General features: G+C 46.8%; 2 protein-coding genes across 6 annotated transcripts in view; both read right to left on the bottom strand.

The window, feature by feature from the left end:
* Positions 1 to 8,443, bottom strand: part of MYO7A (myosin VIIA) — a 101,280-nt gene extending 92,837 nt beyond the window's left edge. For all 4 annotated transcript variants that reach the window (XM_027669021.1, XM_027668868.1, XM_027668944.1 and 1 more), the window contains exon 1: positions 8,350 to 8,443. The gene's annotated coding sequence lies outside the window, so the exon portion shown is untranslated. The remainder of the gene's footprint in view (positions 1 to 8,349) is intronic.
* A 3,506-nt stretch (positions 8,444 to 11,949) lies between these two features.
* CAPN5 (calpain 5) overlaps positions 11,950 to 25,667 on the bottom strand; it is a 57,907-nt gene continuing 44,189 nt past the window's right edge. For both annotated transcript variants that reach the window (XM_027669321.1, XM_027669394.1), the window contains exons 4-13: positions 24,135 to 24,343; positions 23,511 to 23,703; positions 22,757 to 22,950; positions 21,792 to 21,869; positions 21,076 to 21,271; positions 19,641 to 19,763; positions 18,759 to 18,955; positions 18,302 to 18,423; positions 15,461 to 15,597; positions 11,950 to 15,135 (exon numbers count right to left, since the gene is read on the bottom strand). In XM_027669321.1, coding sequence (XP_027525122.1) covers positions 14,953 to 15,135; positions 15,461 to 15,597; positions 18,302 to 18,423; positions 18,759 to 18,955; positions 19,641 to 19,763; positions 21,076 to 21,271; positions 21,792 to 21,869; positions 22,757 to 22,950; positions 23,511 to 23,703; positions 24,135 to 24,343 — 1,632 coding nt within the window. In that variant the 3' untranslated portion in view covers positions 11,950 to 14,952. The remainder of the gene's footprint in view (positions 15,136 to 15,460; positions 15,598 to 18,301; positions 18,424 to 18,758; positions 18,956 to 19,640; positions 19,764 to 21,075; positions 21,272 to 21,791; positions 21,870 to 22,756; positions 22,951 to 23,510; positions 23,704 to 24,134; positions 24,344 to 25,667) is intronic.

Here is a 25,667-nt window from a genome sequence, read left to right on the forward strand (position 1 = left end):
CCCTTCAAAAGGCTGGGGTCAGCCTCCAAATCCAAGGACTGTTAGGATTAAGTGAGTTCAAATCAGAAGATACCAGCCCTGTTTTATCTGATGAGACTTCTGTTGACTCCAGAGGTTGTTTTGCTTGAATGGTAACTGTAAAATTAAGTAGAGACTCTGCTCTGCCCTTCCAGGGTGCCTTTGGTGCAATCACCATTAGATGCCTCAGGGCAGCATCAGGAAGTGCTGGGAGACATTAGCCCTGTAATAGCCCGGATGAGAGGGGGACAGACACTCCCTGACTCATTGGCTGCACATGCAAAATGTTATATTAATTTTTTCAGCTGGGGAAGCTGAGTCACAGGGGCTGTTTGCTGCTCCATCTACTGCTCTTCTCTTTTTAGTGGCATATGGAGTTCCTGTGTGTTATTCAATGCATGGGATGCTCTGTGCTCTAAAGGGCATCATCTGTCTAAACTGGTCATGCCTACAGGTCTTTGCCAAAGCAGAGTTAGACTAAAGGGCACATAAAAGGGTAGATTTACATTAGATATAGGAGGAAACACTTTATTGTGAGGGTAGTAAAACACTGGCACAGGTTGCCCAGAGAAGCTATGGATATCCCATCCCTGGAAGTGTTCAAGGTCAGGTTGGATGAGGCTTTGAGCAACCTGGCCTGGTGGAGGATGTCTCAGCTCATGGCAGGGGGGTTGGAATGAGATAGCCTCTAAGGTCCCTTCCAGCACAAACCATTCTATGATTCTGTGATATGCTAGGTGTTGCACAGACATAAAGTAAAAGTCATTGCATCCCAAAACAGCCTGGATGGACAAAAGAACTGGAGTCTCCAGGAGGTGAAGAGACTTCACTCCATGCCAAGTTCCCACCTGGTAAATAGCAGAGCTAGAAACAGACAGAATTTCCTCTGCAAGGAGCAGCACTAACAAAAGCCTAATTTACAATGACAAAATTCCAAATAATAAGATTTCTAGATGGTCAGTAAGACATAGCCCCCCTAAGAAGCCTTTCCTGCAGGTGGGACATCCTGAACAGCTTTCTCACCACACCTGGGATTTCTGGTGTCCAACAGGAGATCATTGTGCCTCAGGGCACTAGATTTCTTGCATGCTTACACATGTCTTTTCAGGAAGTGTCTAGGAACTTTGTTACCTTGCTACAGCTCTGTCAAATTTAAAGTGAACTTGGTCATCAAACTACTGCGATTAGGTGACACATCTAAAGAGATGGGCAGAGTGGCCACACAAGCCTTGTTTCCTGTGGAAATCAGACTAGATGAGCAAGCCAGCTTTAATCAGGTCCTTATTGCAGTTTTAACAAGCTTCTCTGTTCCTACCTTCTTTGCAGTACTTTGAGATACCCCCACGAAGAAAGGGGTGACTTGATGTTTGCGATTTACTCTTAGCTACACATAAAAAATTGGTATTTTCTGGAGACCTCCCTTGGCTGAGGGACATCACAGCTGCACCCGAAAAGCTTGACTTTTGTTAACAGCCCTTTTTACTTAATATCTTCCCTGACTGCTGAGCTCAGAGCTGGGAGGACAGGACCTGCTTTGCTACTCCAGAGAGTAGTCTGTTCTGAGACAAAAAACCAGATATAACAGGGCACTGGGGGAGAACCAGAGGGTTATTTCTAAGAGCAATAAGGTTGCCCTAACAGCTTTTACCCTCTGTTACCCATCAACCTAATCTGTACTGGTATAATTAACCTGAATTAACCGCAGTCCTGATTTACTCCATCATTTGGCCAAGATCACTGCATGCTCTCTTGTCTCCTCTCTGATGTTCTAAGTGCAGCCATGACATTTAGCAATGGAGAAAGCAACATCCCAGTGCCTTTCTGAAGTACCAAAATTGCGCTTTCAGAAACTCTCATTCCCATAAAGAAAACATGTAGATTTGGTGCTTAGGGATGTGGTTTAGCAGTGGTCTTGGTAGTGCTGGGTTAATAGTCGGACCTGATGATCTTAGAGGTCTTTTTCCAGCCTTAATGATTCTATGATTCTATGATAAGGACCTGCTTCATCACCCACAAGCACTGGTGGCATCACCAGGCAAAGCTTCCCTTGTCTTGTGCTGGAGAAGAGAAATACTTCCCGTGGGAGGGATGGTGTCCTTGCGGAATACCTGCTCTGACAGACCTCTCTGGCATGACAACATATTGGGCTGACCTGTTCATTAATTGTTTACAAGTCTCTGTGTACTGCTTTACTGAATTACACAAAAGATCTAAGAGTTCCTGCTGGGGCTCCTGATCCCTGTGTCTTGGCACCTCAAGTACTCTGAAAGAGCTGGTAGCTCTCAGAGCCTGCAGAAATGAAAGGAAATCCTAAAGGACTGGTGGAGACTGTTGTCCCTGCTTTTTTTTTGGATCAGGGATGCAGTTGTACCAGCAGCCCAGCCTGGGGGTGTGTTTGGGATGTGTATTGGTAACACCACTGAGAGCTCATGGGGGCTTTCAGTAACTCCACCAATACAATGTCTTCTCATGTCTACGGCAAAGGCTACACCAGGCTCTTGCAGTTCTCTAACATACAAAGAAAAAAACCCCAAAAATACATAAAGACAGTTATGTTTATCTTTTCCTGGACATTACTTCCAAAAAAACAGACTACAGAAATTCGGGTTCTCCTGGCTCTAATGTTCCATCTGAACTAAAGACAGCCAAGAAGCTGAGCAGAGGAGCTGAAGAGCAAATGACAATCATCTTCCCTGCTCTGTCAGCCTTGTGCATGCAGATTCTTCATGGGCTTGAGGAAGGTCCTTACACAGAAGTTATGGATGAAATAACTACCCTTTTGTTTCTCCAGACCGAAACTCTGTGGACTGTAGGAGAGAGAAAGCCAGCGTGTGTGTGTGGTTTCTGGAGTTCATCTCAGCCCAGGGTAAATCTGCTGGCCTTGATGGCGCTGATCCAGCAAAGCTGAGGGATGAGAGGAAGCAGGACAGAAATAGCTGGGGTAGCACGATGTAATGGCAACCTCCACTGATGCTGGAAAACACCCAAAGGTTCAGACGTGGGAGGCAGCAGTTTGATGTGCTGTAGATGGGCTTGAAGGGCTCCTTCCAACTCACTACAACATGCACATGCTGTACCTCTGTCCCCCCAGCCTCAGGCAGGGAAGAGGACCCTACCTGTGGTTTGTGGATGCTCCCTTCCCTTTCAGACCCACTGTCATTGTGAAGCTCTTAGAACCCACTGAGCTCAGTGGGAACTTTGCCCAGACTGGGAACTCAGTACCACCAAGAGGCAAAGCATTTTCTTCTCCTGTCATCAACTCCTGTACACCAACACACTGGGCACATGAAAAATGACTTGCAGAGCAAGCCTCACACCAACAAGAGCATGGGTCAGCTCTGGAAATCACAGGAATCCACATGCAAACCCCAGCCTTTCTAGCAGAGATCTAGCTGATCGCTATCTTTGTGGCATTTCTCTACTAGCATAAAGGAAATCTGATACAGAACCTTCAAGAAATCCCATTAAGATCCTCTCTGTATTTGCTGGCACCAAGATATTTTCAGTGAAAAAACAAGGGAATAAGTTTTGTTTTATTTTCCTCAACCCACATAATACATCGCACTGTTACTAATGTGATGAGCTGACATCTTATCTTCTCCAAGAAAACTAAGAAGTGCAGTGAGGCTACCTCAGAAGAATTGTTTCAAGGAGGACTCAGGGAATGAGTAACTTTTTGGTGAGTTGAACTCCACACAAAATAGCCCACACTGGATCCAGCCTGTGGGTTCCCCATCCATTGTACTTCTCTGCCAGAGGATGCCTAAGGAGCAATACAAAAGCAGGGTGAAGATGTAGTGGCATTACTCTGTAATATTCCCACAGACGCTAATAATTTGCAGCTCAAGAAATCCTAGAGCCAAAAAAGGGTAGGGTTTTTTTCCCTTTAATATATATTTATTTTATAGTTTTTGAGAGGCTTTCTATAAATGAACTTGTGCTTTTTTAACCCATCAACACCTTTAGGATCACCAGGATCCTGACATAAGGAGTACCACAGATGCCAGGTTGTGTGAACTCTTTTTTTTCTTTGAGCCTGCTCCCTATAATCTTTATTAGATGCTCCCTAGTTTTTGTATTTCCAAGGAAAATTATGGAAAGTCCTCCTTTTGAATTCACCATGCAAACATAATCTTCCAGGATCTCTAACTTGCATTCTTTCCATCTCTTTTAAGCTGAAGTCTTTGTCTGCCTCCTGTGGAAAGTGTTCCAAACCTCTGACCATCTCTCCTTTCTCAGAATTCTACCCAGATGAACTTTTTTTAATTAGATTTACTAGATTTATCTTGATTGAAATAAGTCAGCAGAAAAATGGAATTTGCTCTCTGGACAATTACAGATATGAGCAGGAACAAAGAAGGGCTTGGTCCTTATAGATGGGTCCTGGTCCCAATCTAGCACATCCAAGGTCACCTCAGAGCACCCTCAAAGCACCTTTTCCCTGTATCTCAGTGTGTTGGGCAGGTGAATCCTGCTCAGCCTTTCCAAAGCCCTCTTAGGTGGAAGGTGTTTCACAGCTGCAACCTGCAAGCCCAATGAGACTAAATCATACAGATGGTAAGGCACTGGAACAGGTTGCCTGGAGAAGCTGTGGATGCCCCATCTCTGGAAATGTTCAAAGTCACCCTGGATGGGGCTTTAAGCAACCTGGTCTAGTGGAAGGTATCCCTGCCCAAGGCAAGGTGGGTGGGAACGAGTTGATCTTTAAGGTCACTTCCAACCCAAACCAAAAATGATTCTATAATATTCCTAAAGTCTTTACATTACATGAAGACATCCAGGCACTGTAGATACCTGCCATTTTCTATTTATCCTCCCTTGCCAACCTTCATGTTGTCCCCATCCTCTCTCCAGCTCCGCCATGATCCCAGATTTATCTTCCCATTTCCAAAGTCAGGAACAGCTGCAGAGAGTGGCTTTGTCTGTTGGGGTGAAGCCCTCCTCCAGGCATAACTCTCACCATACAAGCCAGTGTCAGATGGGAAAAGAGGTCAAAACCAGGATTCACAGTCTCAATTCTCCCAAGACTCAGCATAACTTTGGGCATGTCCTCTTGCAAGTCTTCCTTCCTCCACACATCATAAACGTGCTGACTGTGCAGCAACAACTGCAATGAAATCTCTACCCAACCTCAGGCACCTGTCAGTCTACAATATAAGTCTGAACTCCTTTCATGCATGTGAAACTGCTTTCAGGTCACCCGCGCCCCAGGCAAGCACTGGGTTATTACAACAGGTTAAATGCAGGAAAAGGGATGGCAGCAGCTGAACCAACATGTCATGAAAGGTACTTTCTGGGACTGAGGTCCAAGAAGAGCTCAGTGATTTTCTGTGACTGCTCTGAGGCTGACAATGGGACCAAGCATGCAGTTTTCAAATCCCAGCTGGGCTGAGGTTGAAGTTGCTCCATAGCTGCTCAGGCTGGGCAGGTCTGGGGAGAACTCACCCAATGGTGCCCAGAAATGAAGGGGTTCACAGGGATTTTTTGCTTTGGATTTTGAACTTTTATATTTTTATTTGGTACTCAGTCTACTTCAAATGCCTATTTTTCACTGGATTTCTATATTTTGCACTCCCCTTGTGAAGTAGGCACAGCTGCACTCTGCTCTCTCCTAGTTTCCTGACTGCAAGAACTTTATACTGGATATTAGGAAAAATTCTTCACAGAAAGGCTGGTCAAGCACTTGAGGTATTTAAAAAGACATGTAGATGTGTCACTTGGGGACATGGTTTAGTGGTGGGCTTGGCAGTGCTGGGTTAACAGTTGGACTTCATGATCTCAGAGGGCTTTTCCAACCGTAATGATTCTGTGATTCTACGACTCAGAGCAGGGGCTCAGTGCACAGCTCCAGGTGCAGTGGGGTTTGGTGGGGTCTACCTGGGGTTGGATGGACAGCATAAACATGGACACTGATGGGGCAGTTCTGTCCTGATAAGCTTTCTGGTTCTACCTAGCACTTTGCTGGGGAGCCAGAAAGTCACAAACACATCAGCTCATCCCATATCAGGTTCTCCTTGCATGTTGCCTAGCAGAGAGGAGGGTTTCACAGTGCAAAGCTCCCTTACACACTGTCTCCACATCCTGCCAGACTCCTGGTACAGTGACACTTGTCCTAGTCTGCTTTGGGAGCCACAAAAATCTAGCTCTGCCCCAAGAGAACAATAAAAGCCCCTGTTCCTCCTGTCATCCTCAAAAGGGACTGGTAGAGCTGATGTGGCACTGAGTGGAGGCAGCAACTGCTACCTGACAGCACTGTCTTGGTGCAGACAACCAAAAATGTGCCCAGGACTGAGTGCCTGAAGCTGCCTCTCCTGTCAGCCTCTTTCCACCAGGCTTGGAAGCTGTTCTCTGCAGCTCCAGGATAGGCTTTGAAAAAAACTATGAGCTGACAATGCCTTCATTAATCACAGCATAATCCTTTCCATGGCAACCCAAGGATTGCGAAGTCACAAGTTAGCAAGCGTAAGACAGAAATACTGTACAGCAGCCCTTGGTCCATGAAAACTTAATAGTGAGCAAGATGAATTGGCTGCTCTGAGAAGGGGAAATGAGTTAGAAATAATATTACTTTGTGAAAGAGGTTCATCCCTGGGCAGGATTCAGATCTCACAGATATTGGTATCAGTGGGGAGATACTGTAACTTAATGAAGTTACTCCAGTTCCGCCCCAAAAAGCCCAAGAAGAGACTTTGGTCCTACATCTTAGTTTTACAGAAGCTCAAAGCTTGCTGTCACCAGGTCATCACAAAAACTTAAATGTTAAACACAATTTAGACACATGTATTTGGAAACTGTCAGGGCTCAGAGATTGCAAAACCACAGGTCAAAACCATTTTGGCAATCAACAAACAGAAGGGAAGTGCTGTCCTGGTTTTTGCTCTGTTTGCCCTTTAGTTATCTCTGGGACAGTTTAGGCATAGGGTAGGGGGGAGACTTCACAGGGTCTCACAGGGATGCAGGTTTTGACTGAAGCATTGGCAAAGAGTCCAAAGCTGCAAAACCATCCCACACCTTCACACTACCAGTGCTGGGACCTTGTGATCCCTCATCTCATGGGAAGAGAGATAGGACCCACAGAATCCTATAGTGGAGGAGGTGTGAGTAGTCAGCTTGGAACACAAGCTATGTCCTTGACATCTTGATGTAATGCACAGGTTAACCCCATAGGGTTGGTTGTTGGACATCCTTTTGTCCAGACTATGGAGAGAAGCACTCTCACACCAACTGCCTGGGGCTGTAAGAAGATCCTCTAGCTCCTGCCAGTTCCTTTTACAGGGGAAATTTAGCATCCCGGGGGGCAAACAGACCATGTTAGACTCACTGGCCTGTTGCATTTCAAACTCTCCCTCCATGTTGCCTACATGATAGGTCTTCCACCATACATCCCAGTCTTCCCAGAGATGCTAAGAGATGCCAGTTCCACTTTCCTTAGGATAATGTAAATGTAACTATCCTAGGAAAGTCTGTACCTTTCTTTGGTACAGAGCTCAGCTGGTCCAGCACAACCCATGTACAAAACACCATACTCCAAAAGCAGGCAGCAAAATGCAAATTGGTTTGTGGGAATTGCCTATCCCATTTCAGTCCCTGTCCAAGGATGGTCCTAATAATTTAAACAGCCTGGGAAAGTCCTGGGATCTGCTTACCAACACCAGTGTGACCTAGGGGACAGGCCACCGAAACCAGCACGGACACATGCTGTGCTACACTGAAGCCAGAGAAAACTCCTGCCTGAGAAAGGCTGTTATCCATTTAAATGATGTGTTTGGCGCCGGGTGAGAGCAGGGAGAAGGTGAGGTAGATTGGGAGGACACCGGGAGTCCTGTGCCATCGCTAGTACAGCAACAGCCTCTCCCCATCCTCAAGCACTTCCAGAGGTATCCCTGAATATGGAAGGGCTGTGGAGCAAAGTGTGGGGGGGTAGGGGGCTGCACAGCGCAGTACAGGAGGACAATGCCCTCCGCCCTTCACTCCAGCTCACTGCTCGGTGATCCCAGCCAAATTAAGCAGCAGCTAGAAATTACCGAGCCGGTAATCCGTGCTGCAGGAGCCGAGCTGGCTCGGGGCTGCTGGTCAATGCTGGCAAGTCTCTGGTCGAGTCGTCTCCCCCCTCCCATCGAGCCCAGCCTCTTCCCCGGGTTTGATCCGACCCGCTGCTCGCAGCCCCGGCGGGGGCACTCCCCGTCCATCCCACCCACCGCGCCTCACCGCTCCCCACCGCATCGCACCGCACCCCATCACACCCCCGCTGCACCCATTGCACCCCACCCAGAGCATTCCAAGCCCCCAGCCTGGCTCCCCCGGGTGCCGCCTGCCCCTTTTTCGCCTTACCTTAGCAGGGCATGGCCAGGGACGGCGTGGGGGACGGAGCGCTTGTGCCCGACGCGGAGCCGCGCTACCTCCGGCACCGAGCGAGGGCAGCGCCTGCCCTGGCTGAGCCTCTTAGCGGGGGAGGAGCCGGGATACAGCCAGCCCCCGGTGTGGGTGTGGGTGTGCGAGTGTGTGTGAGTGTGTGTGTGGTACCTCCAGCCCGGTGACACCGCAAGTGCCGCGCTCCCCCAACGTCCCCACGCCACAAAGATGCGTCCTCCTGCACCCCTGGGGTCTGCCCCAGACCATGACACTGTAGAATCATAGAATGGCCTGGGTTATAAGGGACCTTAAAGATCATCTGTTTGCAAACCCCCTGCCATGAGCAGGGACATCTTCCACTAGACCAGGTTTCTCCAAACCCCATCCAACCTGTCCTTGAACACTTCCAGGGATGGGCATCCATAGCTTCTCTGGGCAACATATTCCAGTGCTTCATCGCCCTCACGGTAAAGAATTTCCTCCTAATAGCTAATATAAATCTGCCTTCTTTAAGTTTAAAACCATACCCTCTTGTTCTATCAGTATTTGCCCATGTAAAATGTTTTCATGGTACTCATGAAGATCTCTGCTACAAGTTAAGCTGCAGTTTCAAGTCCTCGTTGTGCAGAGCCCTGATGACTTCTTGGGCAAAGGGGTGGCTGGAAGGATCCTCCTGCTCTGTGCAAAGTGTTCCCTGGGATGTGCAAGGAACTGTATTGAGGTCCTGTGGGGTGAGGCCAGGAGCTGAAAGGTGTTCTGGTTTGAATGCACCAGCGTGCATTTGTAAATGCGAAAACTCAGGCAAGAACACACTCAAGGACCAGGAAACTCAGAGCTGAGGTTTTGCCTAGAAGCTTAACTCTGACCTGGTAACTCCCTGCCTGAATCTGGGCTACTGTCTTTTTTCCTTCCTGCTAAGAAAGGTGGGGTTGGATTTTAATGCTATGAAACATTACCAAGGCTCTTACTTAGGTATAAATCATGTCATTTTAGCTCTTGAATGCTGCAAAACACACCTTTTTATTTGCACTGTTATCACACAAGATGGTTCTAAGCTCCAGTCTAGAATGAAGGGGCCTGAAACCCTCTGTGGACCTGGGTGACTGAAATTTTTTGGTGATACTGCAGAAGTAAAGAGCAATAAAAGGGAGCCTCCTTCCTTCAAAGTCAACCAGGAACTCTGCTCAAAATACAGGAGAAGTCATGGTACAGTCACCTTCTAAGTGGTGTCTGTCCTTCTTGTCCTGACTTTAAGCTCAAGACAGGTGATTTGTGATCACCTGGGGCCATGCCCAGCTTCACTCAAGCCCTACTCCCTGTGTCAATATACTTGGTGTGGATGCAAGGGCAGATAATGGCTGTGCCCAGGCTTTACTCTGGACTGCATCTGTTGTGCCTGGAAAGGGTCTAGGCTTGGGCAGCCTTTCCTTGTGCCAAACATGACCCACGGGTTTGTGGAAAGGCAGTGAGGGAGGCTCTTCCAGGAACATAGAGCTAGACGTGCTCCTCTGCCTGCACCACTGGGTTTGGAGGTGGGATTTGAAGAGTGCAAGGAGCATTTGGACAACTGCTCAGAACAGACTCTAATGGCTGCGGGTCATGGAATAATCCCTGGTATTTAACACCTGGGGTATTGGCCAAGGATGTGGTAGCACCTGAACAGCTCTAAGGGACAGAAAATGAACCCATCCCCTTGTTGAAGCCCTACTACCTCTGTAGCCCTTCTTGCTGGAAATCGCTCACCCTTTTGAGCAGCAGGAGGTTCATAGCCATATGGGGGGAATGTACAGGGGCATTAGGGTGGGAAGCTGCAGGCTATAGAGGATCCAGCTGCAAGAAGAAATATTCCAGCAACATCTTTCAACCTTGTCTGTTTCTTCATGAAGATGCTCTTTCAGGTGAAAAGGAGTCTCTGAATTGCAAATTTATCACAGAATCACACGATCACAGAATGGTTTGGGTTGGAAGGGACCTTCAAGATAATCTAATTCCAAACCCTCTGACATGGGCAAGGACACCTTCCATTAGACTTGGTTGCTCAAAGCCTCATCCAACCTAGTCATGGACAGTCTCAGGAGTGGGGCATCCACAGCTGCTCTGGGCAACTTGTGCCAGTGCTTCACCACCTTCACAGTGAAGAAAATCTTCCTAATACCTAACCTAACTCTGCTCTCTTTCATTTTAGTGCCATGCCCCCTAGTTCTATCACTACACGTCCTTAGAAAAATCCTTATTAAAAATCCCTTATAAAAACTATACATAATTTAACATTTGTGAGCAGAAATCCCTGGCAAATGGCAATACTGGAGAGTATAGAGATGCTTCAGGACCATTGATGAGCCTGGGCTGGATCCTGCCTGGAGCTGTGCACTACTCTAATGCTTGCTGCTGGTCTCCATACATGCACAATCTCCCCACATCTCCACACTGATGTCCTGGGGTCCTACATCAATTCCAACATCCCTGCTTGCCATGTTGGTGTGCCCTACCAGCACAGGGACAGGCAGGGCTGCAATGCAACCTCCATTTTTAAGCCCACTGCCACAGTACCAACAAAACTGAGACGGATGCTGCTGGGGAAGCATGACCTCTATGCCTACAGGATGATCTGTGGCTTTTCCAGGCTTGCATGCACCTTTTTTTTTATAATGTACACAAAGGAAGGCTCAGTAAAGCCACTTGGTCTGTCCAGCAACAAGTATCACAGCCCCATAGGTGCCTAGACAAGTCTACTGCTCAGAACACCCACCAGGAGAGTATCAGGATGTTTTGGGGGTATAGATGTTTGTGAGGCTTTCCCCTGAGGAAAGATCCTTGAAAGCAGTTTCAGTGGTGGAGGCAAAGGAGTAAGATGCTCCTTTCTCCATCTTGCATTTGGTGACATACTTTGTCCCAGAGGATGATCCCAGGAGCTGGAGAATCTGGGAAGGTGCCCCCACCCCACAATAAAAGTGCTTTTTTCATACGTCTGCTCCAGGCTCTTGAGGGTGGGCTGCAGAAGTGCACAGCTCCTCCACACTGCAAAGACCCTGAGCACAGTCAGCTGGTGGTGCTGGAAGCTGAGATGGAAGCAAGAGCCCGCTTTGGGTCTGTGTGTTATAACAGCAAGACTGGAGACTCCCATGGGCAGGGCCACACTTTTCAAATGCTCCCCATGTGCCAGGTGCAGGTTTGTTCTCTGAGGGAAAGCCATCCAAACCCCACTTCTTCCTTCTGCTTTGCCCATAAACTCTCCCCCCTCCTTTTATTTTTTTAGCAATCTGCAGAGCTTTTTCCACATCAGATGAGGCTCAAAAAAACCAAGTTCCTTGCACGGTGGTGACTCCAGGGCAGAGATGCAAAGGTTTACAGTCAGAGGAAGTTACTGGTTACCTATCCTCTCTGTGGATTTTCTCAGTGAATGAGAATGTAACCTTGTGTGAAAACCTCATGCAGATTACCTTGCCTCAGTCTCAAAGTCCACAGAGAAAATAATTTGAATGGAGTTTAGTGAATCAAGCAAATACAAAAGGCTCTTCAGGGCCACCTTGTGCCCATCAAAAGCGTTCTGGAAGAATACAGCAGTTTAAAGGCAGGAAGTCTGAATAAAATATACACAATTTATTTATTTATAGAGGTTTACAGCTGTACAATGTTGGCTTTCTGTTTGGACCACTCTCTGTTCTTGTGCAGCGTGACACATCAGTGCCTTTGGAGATGAAGACAAGTCACAGCCTGTTCTAATATGCAGATGTGATGTCAAAAAGAAATGGATTTCATGGAGTGTAATGGCAGGCTGCTTGCAACCATTGAAATGATTAAAAAAAGAAATATAAAATAAATCAGAGACATGTCCTACACCACCTGGGAGGGACTGGAAAGTGCTTATCAGACTCCTCTCAGACAAAAAATTCCTGAATACTTTTGTCTACTTCATTTGAAAAGGCATCAACAGTTGGAATGGCATTTCAATATCTGCTCCACAAACATGACAAAAAAAAGAGTAACAAAGGTAACTTTTGTTATTCCATTGGAAATGTAGGGGAAGAAGGCTTCTGCTCCAACTTTTCCAAAGCTTTGGAAAAAAAAAGGACAAATATTATTGATATTAAGACATTTTGGTCCTGATATAGTGTGATGATTTTTTTTTTTAAGAAGCTGTTTAAAAGCTGCCTTTCCTCTCATTATGGCTTGATTCTTTGTAGGAAGGAAGGAGTCTGCCCATGGGTACCAGGGCACCATTACTCCTTGTTAAGCTTCGGCACTGCTCCTTGGGGATCATGGTGAGATTTGGCACATGGCAGGGCACTCCTGACCAAATGGCTCTCCTTTGCTGAAGCTATCCATAGCCTGATTTCCTGAGAAAACAAGGCTAATGCCGGCAGGCTGGATACCTCCATCTACTTATGATGGTGCAAAGCTCCTCTCGTGTTCCTGTGATGCCAAACAGCTCATCTCTCTGCCAGGTGAGGTATCATTGGGCATCACAGTCCATCTCATATGTCACTCTGAACATAAGCCTGTAGACCCAAATGATACCTTCTTGCCCTACAATGCCGCTTCCATTTATTTTCAGTGATGAGTCCCATAAACAAAACCAGAATAAAGCCAAAATACCTTTGTATCAGTCTGCCCAAATTCAAGGATTTGCTTTGACGTTGGGATCAAAATGTCACTTGACCTACCTAGAAGCATTTAAGTAAATTCTGCAAGATGCTGAACTTAACTTGGTCCCTGTGATGGCACTTGGAGTTGGAGGGTTCTCAGTGCAAACCTGAAATGATTTTGTCCATAACCGCAGGAGGTAAACTCTGAAGATGTGGAAAGGAGAAAAACAGCCTGCAAAAATTGATGCAGTTGTACTGTCTGCTTCTGGATGCACCAAGAACTGAGCTGATAGGTGATGTGAATTTGGAAACAGTTTAATACATTATAGACTTAAAAGATCTTTAGGGACTTAAAAAAAATACAGCCTTGCAGCACAAACATGGGTGTTGACTAGGACAAGCAGAAACCCTACTTGCTATGGCAAAAGAAGGCTTTCCTGTTCACTTGTTCTTGCAGGTAAAGGACTCTGCCCAGGCCAAAATTTGCCAAGATTAGAAGATTTTATCATATGTATTAATTTCCACTTGCACGCAGCAGGTGAGTGAAAAAGATTTGCTTGTTAGAAAATCTGACAGAAAAATCCCTTAATTTGCACCATTTTAAAGGCACATGAATAAAAACCTCCAAACAACAGGAGAAAAAAAATGGTTTGAAACCCGCCCTGATCAGCTGCTCAAAGGCCAGACAACGGGTTGTTGTTTGGCTTATCTGGGATGGTTTATAAGAAGCCAGATTCTGCCACCCAGTGGAATAAGGAAGATTAACCCAGTTTTCATGGAAATCAGGAGCAAACCGTGGCCCCAGACATGTCCCCAAGGATGCATTTGGGTTGTGCTCATGAGACCGGCTCTAGCACTGTGCAACTCCTCCTCCAAGACAGGAGACTGGAAATGAAAGGTGAGAGATGGACACTGGTATGAATTAAATATTCCCAGCATTTTCAGGCTGCACTGGGAGCAGCGCTCCTCTAGCACAAGCTAAAATCCCACTATTTTTTAAAAGAATTTGGGAAAGCGAGGCACTGAGAAATGATGCACTGTATGCAGAAGTAAAGATGTATTCCATGGAGCAAAGCTCCCCATCCCTTGCACCTGACAATTTGGCCTTCAGAGGAATCGATCTCCTCTTAAACACTGAATGGCTCCAGCAGACAAGCCACCCCCGCTCCTGAGATGAGCTCTTGGGATGGGGATGGCATGAAGACATGGAGACAGCAGGCACCACGGCAGTTGAAGAGGCACATGCAGGAGCCGAGTCCAGACCAATTCAAAAGCCTGACCCTAGAGAACAGCTGTCCCACATAGTTGTTGACATTTTTGTATACTTCAGAGTTGCATGGGGTTGAACAAGACTTGGGTGGACACAGCTTGTCCCTAAAATGACAGAGCCTTTGGTCTTGATGCCCCTGTGAATTTGGGATTTGGGCTGCCTTGGTGCATTTTCTTTCCAGTTGCAGTATGCAAACTCATACCCAAAAAACGCACAGAAGGCTCCAATCCGTTTTTCCACTTTTTTGCTGTGGTGCCTCCATAGATAAGCGATTAAATGGCAATTTCAAGGGAGACAACTCCATGCACACTACTCTTAACACCAGCAGACACATCAAAGATGCGTTGAAGCAGCTGGTGGGATCGCAGTGGCCACACGTGTGCATGGCAGCACGTGGGTGTGCCAGCCTGTGTAAACAAACAGCATCAGGGCATCGTGCTCTGGCTGTCAGGACACACAGTGTGCTCACAGCGATCCCACAGGACACATGGCAATGAGGGGGGCTGCAGAGGATGCCAGCAGAAGGATCATTGTGGTTCCCCAAAAAAAAGGCACCATTTTTGAACATTGAAAACACAAGATTGGCTCCTTTGAGTGGAATGCGTGCATGGTTCATATACACTTTGCAGATGGTAGGTAGGCTCTGTGTGTGTCTCTATATATCTGTATGTATGTGTGCAGGTTTATATTCACATATGTGGCACCAGAAGAGTCATCTTTGAGTACTCAGACGTTAGTGAGGATGTTACTGCTGAGCAGCATCACAGCAATGGTTCCAGGGAGATCGTTTGACCTCCTGTTCCCCTTGTCCTGGAGGTGCAGTGTGTGCACTGACTGCCGGTCATTGGGATCCCCCGTCAGTACCACTTGGCCCAAGAACTCGTCACTTATTAAGTTGTGGTTCCAGATCTGTGGAAATAAAACAGGGATAAGGGCAGCTCCTTCAGGAATGCAGCCAACCTTCATGCACTGAAGAGAAGAAGTGATTACTGGGGATTTGCTCTGAGCTGGAGCCTGGGAGGTGATGAGGTGTGGGGGTGTCACTCTGCAAGTGAGAGAGATGAAGGACATGCTTTTAACAGATGTCACCATGGTGATGAGAGGTTGAGCTGCACAAGTTAGTTATGCTCAGCCTTGGGTACAGATCTGCTGTGAACAGTGTGAGGAGAGGGCTGGGGTGGTCCAAGTGAGAGAGGGTTTCCATCCCTCAACTCACTGCTCGCCTCCCAGGTACCTGAATAATGATGGGTTGTCCTGGCTTCTTCCGGTAGAAGAGCCCTTTCACATCAAATTCTGGGGATACTGTGTTCTTCTTCACTGGAGAGCGAACTTTTTGTCCTTCGCACTTTATGATCACATAAGGATCGGCTCCTGGGGAGAGAAAAGGGAATTTTTTTGTTGTGAAGTTGAAAATTGGCTCTTAAAAGAAACCTCTAAGATTCAACTTGTGAGTTTGAGCAGATAGCATTCTTTTACTTATGACATTGGATGCACACGAGATTAGATTCTCCAAAAGGCGTGCATCCATGAGTTACAGAAACCTCATGCCTTTATTTAGTTACCTAATTAACAATTCAAGTATTACCTAATCCTATTTCACCCCTTTCCCAGAATTATTCCTCCCCTTGACATGCCTCCTGTTTTGAGTCAGTGGTCCCTTTGGGTCATTCGTCGTCCTTTTTATGCTGTCTTTTTCTTGAACTCTCACTTTTGGCACACTGTCACGTCTTTTGGAACAGTGTCCATGCCCTTTGTACAACCATGAGGACAGTTTTGTCTAGTTAGTTAGCTTTATGTTCTTTTATCAGTTCTGTTTCAGAACCTCCTGTCTCCCAAGAAATTCCTTTCTGCTGAGACTGCCAACTTTCAATGATAAGCTACATGGTTTTACTACATAGTTTTAAGCTACATTCATTATTTTATATGGCTATAGATTCCCCCTTTAGAGACTTTAGCTTCTGTAATTCCTTAGAGTCCTTTTCCAGGGGTGTCATGCAGCACTTTGCCTCCATATTCCACCAGAGGACGTGGGTATCTGCTAAAGAACTCATCACAGCCCAGATGACATTTATGAAGCTCAGCTGTTGGGCTCACGCTTAATTCTATTAGGTGACATTGTCTCTGGGCAGCAGGCGGTGATGGACTGCTATGAAGTTGGTGAAGGGCTTGGAACACAAGTCTGATGAGGAGCAGCTGAGGGAGCTGAGGGTGTTCAGCTCAGAGAAAAGGAGGCTCAGGGGAGACCTTATCACTCTCAACAGCTACATGACAGGAGGTTGTAGCCAGGTGGGTTGGTCTCTTTTCCCAGGTAACAAGTGACAGAACAAGAAGAAATGGCCTCAAGTTGTGCCAGGGGAGGTTTAGACTGGATATCAGGAAAAATTTATTCCCCAAAAGGGTTGTCAAACACTGGAAGAGCCTGCCCAAGGCAGCAGTGGAGTCACCATCCCTAGAGGGATTTAAAAGATGTGGCACTTGGGGACATGGTTTAGTGGTAGGCTTGGCAGGCTGGGTTAAGGGCTGGACTTGATGACCTTAAAAGGCTTTTCCAAGATAAACAATTCTATGATTCTGTGATTCTATGAAATGGTCCCCTCTCTTTTGGCCCTATATTCTACATAAACACTCCTCCATCACTCTAAATCCTCCTGACCATTGTAATAAATCTTCCACGGTAGACACCATCCTTTCAGGATTTGCTGTCCTGAAGGTAGGCAGAAATAAAACAATGGAGAAGAGAAAGAGGGTCACACAAGGAAACAGCAGATGGAGAATAAAGTTACCGAGTTCACAGACTACAGCCCACAGCTAGATGGCACCTGAGCTTCCAGGAGAAGGAAACAGTCCCTCATTAGTGAATACTTTCCTCTTATGAAACAAGTGCTCGCTTTGGGAATTTCATTAGAGAATCAACTATTGCTATGGAAATTTAATTGCCAGAATGCATTTTCTTACCATGAGCTTCAGTGACTATGATGGAAACACACACCAGCTGGATGAGTTTTTGTGCCCCAAGGAAATGTGGAAACGAAGAGGAACAAACCAGCCCCTTCTGAGGGTCAGAGATTTAAGAACTACATCTTTGACTGCCAGACTACGTCCTTGCTAGCTTTCTGTTTGCAAGGACCTGGCTCCCCTGGTGAGACACAGCTGCTGGATTTCACAGCTGCTTTTCTAAACCAGTCTTGTCTTTTGGGATGTCCCATTAAATCCTCATATTCCATCAGCCAGAGCCAAATTCCTATCTGTAAATCACTATTTCCAATATGAGAACACCTGGACTGGGATGTACAAGAGATGCCGTTGCACTGGGAAGAACAAAAAATGCTGTTGTTGGTGGGAGCTGAACAGCTGGGAAACAGCTGGAAGAAAGCAATTCCCAAGGGCCTCTTGTGGAAAAAAATGTGGAAAGATAAACCTCCTTGTTTCTGTGAATATTCAGAGACCTTTGGCTACAGACTTCCCTGCATTGCTACAGATACTCTGAGCTATTGCGAATCACCCAAGAAAAAACAACCTGTCAAAGGTAAAATTCCCTCCCCAAATCCCAGACAGGGTAAAAGGACTCCCTTTGTGGCATGTGATAAATAAGCAGACTTGGCTAGTCCTTGCTTAGAAAAGATTCTGCTCCTTACTCTTGACACTCTATTGATAGACATTTATCCAGCCTCCAGTGATGAACACTACGCATCAGCCTGTTCCATTGTTTATCTGTCCTTCCTACTAAAAGCCCTTAAACAGAATTCCTGACTTTTACAGCTGCTCATACTCAGGAGGAAAGCCTGCATTGTTAAAGGACCACTGTTAAGAGCTTTGGGGAAGTTTTGGGAGGATCTCAGACAACAGCCTAAATATAACACCTCCCAGATCATGTCCACAGCAAGAAGTGAGTTTGATTCTCCATGGACTTTCTCTTCCTGTAGTGTCCCAATCAGGCATGTTCACTGAAAAAAATATCTGAGGACATAAATCCCAGCAACGTCCCACTTCATAAAACCACCTCCCCCTTTCTCCACTGAAGAAACCACCTCCCAAGTCCTCCAGGGTTAGAAAACAGGTAGGGTGAGACCAATACCTCCTTGGGAGTCCTGATTCTTGAGCCCAGCTGCAGCAAGGACATGAATCTGAGATACTACTTGCGGGTAACCACACATCCCACTCCAGCAGGTGTGTGGTGGCTCATCCAGTGTCAGCTCTCTGAAAGGAAAAACACGTGGCCTTTGAGAGGTGCCCAGCCTTAACCCAGAGAGTTTGCTCTGGTACAGTGGAAAGACTATGCACTGTCCACTGTCAGACTCTGCTCCCCAGTCCAATCTCCTCAACCTGCGTTTGGGATGCTTAGAAACAGAGTGGGAGCTTCTCTGCATGTTTTGTGGCGAGACCTGTAAAGATGCCATCTCTTGACCACACGTGAAAGGAAGCCAAACGCCAGCTCCCTGTAAGGCTATGACTGCTCAGGAAAACCATTAGTCAAACGCAAAGGGCTGTCTCCAAATAGCCAGTTCCTCCCCATCACTGCTCGTGCTCCTTACCGGCAATCTGAAGGCACATCTGTGAAAACCCTGAGAAGGAACTCGCCTTCATGACCAGGGTCAAAAGTGGTGGGGATGATGACGTAGCGGCCTTCCTTCAGATCTGTCCTCAGGAAGACGCTGCGGGAGTTGATGTAGATGGAGCTGGCCACCTTCTGCTGCAGGGTGTGCATCCGGTAGTTCCTATTCAACTCCACCTGGGCAGAGAGCACAGCAGGACTGTCAGCAGACTGTGACTGTCTGACAGTGTACTGGTATCCACCATGGGGGCCCAGACTGCAAGGACTGAGCCCACAGTGCTGGGAGACCTGGAGCTAAGAGATACAGCAAAATGGTCCCACCTGTGCTGCATGGAATACAAGTGTGGATGGGGCTTTCCCAACTCTGTTGGCTCAGAGACTTGTCTCTTGCATCCCAGCTTAACACTGGGGGCCCAGCAAGCAACACATAAGGATTAATCTAGAAGATTTCAACATTTGGAGAGAACAGACTAATCATTGCTTTTAGCAAGGAGAACTACACAGAATCAAATGGTTTGGATTGGATGGGACCTTAAAGATTACCTAGCTCAAACTCCCCTGCCATAGGCAGGGACACCTTCAACTAGACCAGATTACTCACAGTCCCATCCACCCTGGCCTTGAACATTTCCAGGGATGGAACATCCATAGCTTCTCTGGGCCACCTGTTGTCCATGCTGTCACTGTACACCTCTGAAATCCCTCTTCATCTCTAGAGTGAGGCAAGCTGTGCTGAAGGCACTCCAGAAGCACCCAGATAATGCTTAAACGAACAATATGGCCATTCAGGACTGATGTACTACTCCACCACTAATAAATTTAGGGTAGCATTCAGGCCAACATGCAGGAAACTCCAGTGTACCTTATGGATATCAAAGCCTATGGCCAAGTTCTCTCCTTTGCCCTCTTTGCGACTGGTTCTTTTTGGCTTCTGCTGGATAGAGATCAGCACTTCATCTTCTGCCTTCTTCACATCGAACACATACTAGAAGCAAAGGGAGTTATTACGACAGGATCACTGGACATGAGTAGGGTGCACACACAGTACATTTAACCTCAGTTTCGCCTCACCCGCCTTCCTGCAGGGACAGTACCCATACTGAGAACCCACACCCCCTACTCTTGGGAACTGTCATCATCTTGCCAAGCCAGAGACCTTTTTGGCTCATCTTAGAGAAAGACTGTGAAATCCAGTCTTTGAATTGCTTGGCAGAATCCAAAGAGTCTAGATGCAGTCTCATACCAGAGACTTCTACCACTTGAAGTCTGCCACAAGTCCTACTATAAGGCATGGAAGGAGGAACTATGTTCACAGACACCTAAGATGAAGGCTAATACAGAGCTAGAAGATGGAAACAACTCTCCCATGTCTTTGATGACAACTCTTGCAATGGACCAGACCATCCTTCATCTGCTTGTTAGATGGAAGGATTCATAAGGACCTGGCTCATGATACTGTGAACAACAGTTCAGAGCAGGACAAGATAATCATAGAATAATTTAGGTTGGAAAAGACCTCTAAGATCATTGAGATTAGCCCTTAACCCAGCACTGCCAAATCCAGCGCTAAACCATCTCGCCAAATGTCACATCTACATGCCTTTTGAACACTTCCAGAAATGCCGATTTCACCACTGCTCTGGGCAGCCTCTTCTAATGCTTCATTCTTCCAGTGAAGAAATTTTCCCTATTATCCAATCTGAACCTCTCCTGTCACAACCTGAAGCTTTTTCCTCTTCTCCTATCACTTGTCACCTGGGAGAAGAGACCGACTCCCACCTGGCTACAACCTCCTTTCAAGTAGTTGTAAAGAGCAATAAGGTCCCCCTCAGCCTCCTTTTCTCCAGAAGAGTTTGTTCCAGGAGATTAACTTCAAGCTAGAAGGAAATGGCCCTATAGACTACACCTGTCCTGGTAAATTTAACAGTGCCAAAATTTGGGGAACAGAACTGGAATTTCATCATTCAGATATCCAAATTGTTGGAAATGAGTCCTGGCCTTGTTTGACTGGAACCAGCCAACACTGCTACCCTGTGGCACAGTTTGCTATTTGCTTGTGTCAAGATGGTCTACACCAGGCACTTGGATGCAGTCTCCCTGATAAGAGGGACAAGGTTAATAGAGTTGGCCTGGATGGTGGTCATGCTGTACCAGGAGGCTTAGCCAGAGAATGGTAATAAACACAATTAACCTATTAGAGGTCTGCAAGCCATTTTGGTCTTCTAGGTCCCTGTAGGAGATTTACACATCTGGAAGCACATGTGAAGGGCCCAGAAGGCCCTCTGCTCCATATTCACCTGGGGGTTCTGCAAAAAGGTGTCCTTGTGGTTGATGCAGCCTCCAGAGCGGTTTTTCAAGGGGTCATTGCTTCTGGTCCACACCCCATGTAGCACTGCCTCTTCCCAGGTCTTGTGGATGCTCAGGTAGGATGTATTGATCAGACGGCACTTGATGATGTCCGTGAAGTATTTGCAGAAATCTTCAAAGGTCATCCTAAGTCAGAAAAGGGCAGAGCTGGATTATACTGCTTCATTCCCTGGAAAACTACACTGAAGGAGTTTTCTTGATCCCCTGTTAGAGACTGAGGGTTGTCTCTGATGGCTGATAAATAAGAAAAGTTATTCATCAAATATCCCCAAAAGAGATGGTGATACCTTTATCTATACATGCAGTACGTACTTCATTTTAAAAAACAGAGCTATGTGTTTTGGAGTAGGAGAAGCAGCATAGTGCCCCTTTCTCCACACAAGGGCACATGTACTGAAACGTACCCAGTGAGGCTGTTAAGTTCAGCCCTCTTATACCAGGTTCTCACTATCCTGGTGAAATGGTTTGGCCCCAGTATGCTTGCAATCCTAGGATCATGGCCATCCAAAGATAACCCCTCATGGACTCAAAGAGGGGGCTTGGAAGTCTGTTTTCCCTGGACTGCTGTATACATGGAAATGACGCACATGCTCCATGGGGTTAGAGGATGCTGTGGACATGGCCCGTGGTGACAGGAGGGACTCACCAGAACTCTCCATCATCTTCCACTGTCATACCCATCTTCTCTCTCTCACTTTTACTCACTTTCTGCCACTCCTCAGAGCTGTGGGAACAGAACAGGATCATTACTCAGAGGCAAGGGGACACACAAGAATTCAAGAGGCAAAAGGAGTGTATAAAGCTCCAGCTCAGTCCCCATGCTGTTCTGATCAGATCATCTTCCAAACACGGAGGAAGTCCAGCATGGTTTGGAACTTCAACTTCTGTCCTGACCAGTGGAGTTGAATGTAGCCTGGCAAGATTTTATTTGGCCACTAAAATCAAAGCCCTATCAGTGAAGATAACAAAATTTACTTTGGCCAAAGGCTCTGGTTACACTGGCCCTTGGTCTATCATCTCATCTCATCCACAGACATCACAGCAATCAGTGGTGGCAGAGATTGATTCTGTTGGGGTGCTCATTTTGCTGGAACAAGACTGGGAGTGGAAAAGTGAGCTATACACAAGCTTCATTAGTGTGAACATAGAATCATAGAATCACAGAATGGTTTTGGTTGGAAAGGACTTTAAATATCAGCTCATTCCAACCCCTCTGCCATGTGTGGGGACACCTCCCACTAGACCAGGTTGCTCAAAGCCCCATCCAACTTCACCCTGAATGCTTCCAGGACTGGGACATCCACAGCTTCTCTGGGCAACCTGTACCAGTGCCTCACCACCTCACAGTAAAAAATTTCTTCCTAATACCTAATCTAAACATGCTGGCAACTTCACCACAACATCCACCAGAGCCTTAATGGGAAGGTCTGCCAAGCTCAGACACCTCTATCCCAAATGAAACAGCAGATTTAGGACACAGGTTGAAGCAGCATCCCAGAGCTACCCACACAGTGTTAACTTATGGGTATGGATGTAGTCAGATTGTCTCATGTCTCAAGGCTTGAGACACCCAGCCTTTCCCATCAAAACAAGCTGTCCATCCCAACTCACGTGTCACTCCAAGGGCCATTCCACTCCCGCTCGCCCCACGGGTTGCGCATGCGGATCATGTCCAGCTTCTCTGACTTGAAGAAGGACAGAAGGCCATGGCCCAGGCGGACCTTCCGCACGTCTGTCACCGCGTACGCGTGGCCCTTCACCAGGCCGCAGGCCAGGCGAGCCTCCATGTCAGCTGCTGACGTGGCCTGGGCAGGGGACACAGATAGTGCTCAGATCAGAGTGATGTGACTGCTTTTGCATGGACTGGGAAAGAAAGGCGCTTAGATTTCCCCACAGGTTTCTTTACGCCAAAAAGAAGAGCATCAATGGTCAGGGAGAGAGCCAGCTGGCAGATGTCTCAGATGCCATTTTATGTGGTAGATCCCTTCTGTTCTTCATCTGTTCCATGAGGGCTCTGAGCTCCCATAATGACAACAAATAAAGCTCATTCTACTGCATATACTAGGAGGTCTGACACACAGCATTTGTAGAGATTTCTGCATGCAGACACCAAAACACCTTTCTCTGGAGTGAATTCCCTCCTAATGTTTAAAAGGTGGTGGGATGAATCTGGGCTCTTGGACACAGAAATGAGGAATAAAGAAGGCTGGCATCCAGGATTCACCGCTTTTGCTGTCCACTAGAAGTCAAAACCCTTGGCCACAATTTATCTCATCCAATTTTGAAGTTTACAATCATGTAAGATAACTGCATCCTAAAATACCTATTCCCATGGGACTGTGACCATGCTGGTAACATTGCTTACTTTAATGGAGCAGCTGATGAGGCCTCCCCGGTTGTGCACCTTCAACACGCGCTCAAAGAGGAGGTTTCGCTTAGCTTCATCAGTGATGTAGTCCCCTTCAGTCAGGTCGATAGGTTCAGAGACACCACCAGTAAAATCTACCAGGGCATCAGCTGTGTTGCCTCCATCCAGGGCCTCATAACAGCCTGACAACCTGAAAGAGGGTGACAGGGATGGCACAACAACTTTGGTTTGACATTTTAAGGGGTCTGGGACAATTCTTGGGGAAGCCTGGCGAATGGAGATTTGTAATAAAACTTAAAGTGGGTGAGGACAGCCAGCAGGGTGAAAAAACAGGACCTGTGTTCCTTGCAGCACTCTTGCTGTCATAGGACTAAAGTAAAAGAAACCTGAAATCTCTAGGACAGGTGTTGCTTAAAGAAACATTAAAGGATATTTTGCTTTGAGGATACATTAAGGCTAGAGAAGGTGGTTTTTTTCTTGGTTTTTGTCTGTTTGAGATATGTACTACTACTCCCCAGGAAAGCTGTTGTTTCCACTGCTGCAAACCAACTGATGAATGAATAGAGAGGAAAAACAGAGTGCTCATGTCCCAGTTTGTCCTGCAACTGCCTCAGTACCTACTTGGCATAAGCTTTCTCCACCAAGGCACACCAGAATTCGTTCCTGGAGTTGGAGTGGCAGTAGATGAGCTGATTGTGGAGTGTGGGCAGGCGGTCATCAATCACCACATCCAGCCACTGACCAAAACGCCAGAACTGGAAGTGGAAGATCCCCGCATAGCTCTCAGGTTTCTCGGGGTTCCACTCCTGCTCCTTCCAGTCTGGGATGACCTATGAGAGATGAGGCACATGCACCTAAATTATTCACTTTTTTCTGGGAATAACTCTCATCCTTGAACTAATGTAGATAATATTAAAGACAAGGAAAAATATTAGAGGAATGGATTTGCTTTCAGCCTGCTAGGGCCAGATTTTGGACCTGGTTCCTCCAACACAGACCAGATGAATGAATGTGTACTGGCATAGCTTAGACTCCCTGGAATTTGGAGTCCCTTGGAAGATGGAGTTAAAGATCCTCATCCTCTTTCTTGAATAACACTACCCTGGGCATCGGCTGCCATCTACTTCTGTAGACAGGCTATTGGAGCAGAAGCATCCTTAGTCTGAGCAGGGATGATTACTTTTGTTCCTATTAGTGTCAGTAGGGTACCACTATGAGAGCACACCTTCCTTGTTTCTCCTACTTGATTCTGGTGTGACTTGACTGGCACAAGAGCAAGTGTTGTATTCATCTATCTGATGCCAATGAACAGGCAGCAGACACTGAATGCATCTACTCTGTTAAATAAAACTGGGAAAAGCAAGATCCCCACTCCCTTATGGTCTCCATTCTTCCCTGTCAACACCTACCATGCTCATCCAAGCAAGCATGGCAAGGTGACTTGTTGAAAGAAGGAAAAGAAGGCCTGGGTTGAAAGAAACCCTGTAGCAGCTGAGGGGCTGAGGGTGCACAGGTTTGGTGTCACTGCCATCGGGACAGGCACATGAGAAGGTAAAGTCCATTCACGGCTGCAGGCACCACCAGCTTTTCTTTGAATGGAAAATTTGCCCAATAGCTGGGACAGAAATGAGTACAGCTAGGTACAGATGCTACATGTGGGAGGATCTGCATTTTACTTAGAACCAGGATCCAGAGGCCCACAGCAAGAAACTACGCCACTGCAGCTTAGCTTTTGTTGAGGGTGAAGGCAATGTGGTTTTACTCCATGGCTAGGGCAGGCTGTGAGGCCACACATAGTAATGTAGTTGATAGTTGACAAGTACTGACTGATTCAGCTGCAGTAATGTGACTGACTGTCCGTCCACACCTTTGCTTCTTTACTTACTTGCTCCCAAAGCATCATGACCTCAGCGAGGAGAAGCCCCAAGGTGCTCATGGGAGCATGTATTATGTTCCAGTACACGAAATAATCACTGCTCTGTGGAGACAGCTGTGAGCGTCAGGGTGGGATAGGAGATGACACAGCTACATTGCATGGAAAGAGGCACTTCAGGAAGTCTAGGGACATGGTGAGACCACCTGTACTGTGCTTTGGCCCTTGTCCAGCTGCCAGAGCCTCCTGCCTTTTGTTCTGTCTGCTGTCACAAAGCAGTA

The sequence above is a fragment of the Corapipo altera genome, unplaced genomic scaffold, assembly GCF_003945725.1.
Source record: "Corapipo altera isolate COAL_440 unplaced genomic scaffold, ASM394572v1 0, whole genome shotgun sequence".
NCBI lineage: Eukaryota > Metazoa > Chordata > Aves > Passeriformes > Pipridae > Corapipo > Corapipo altera.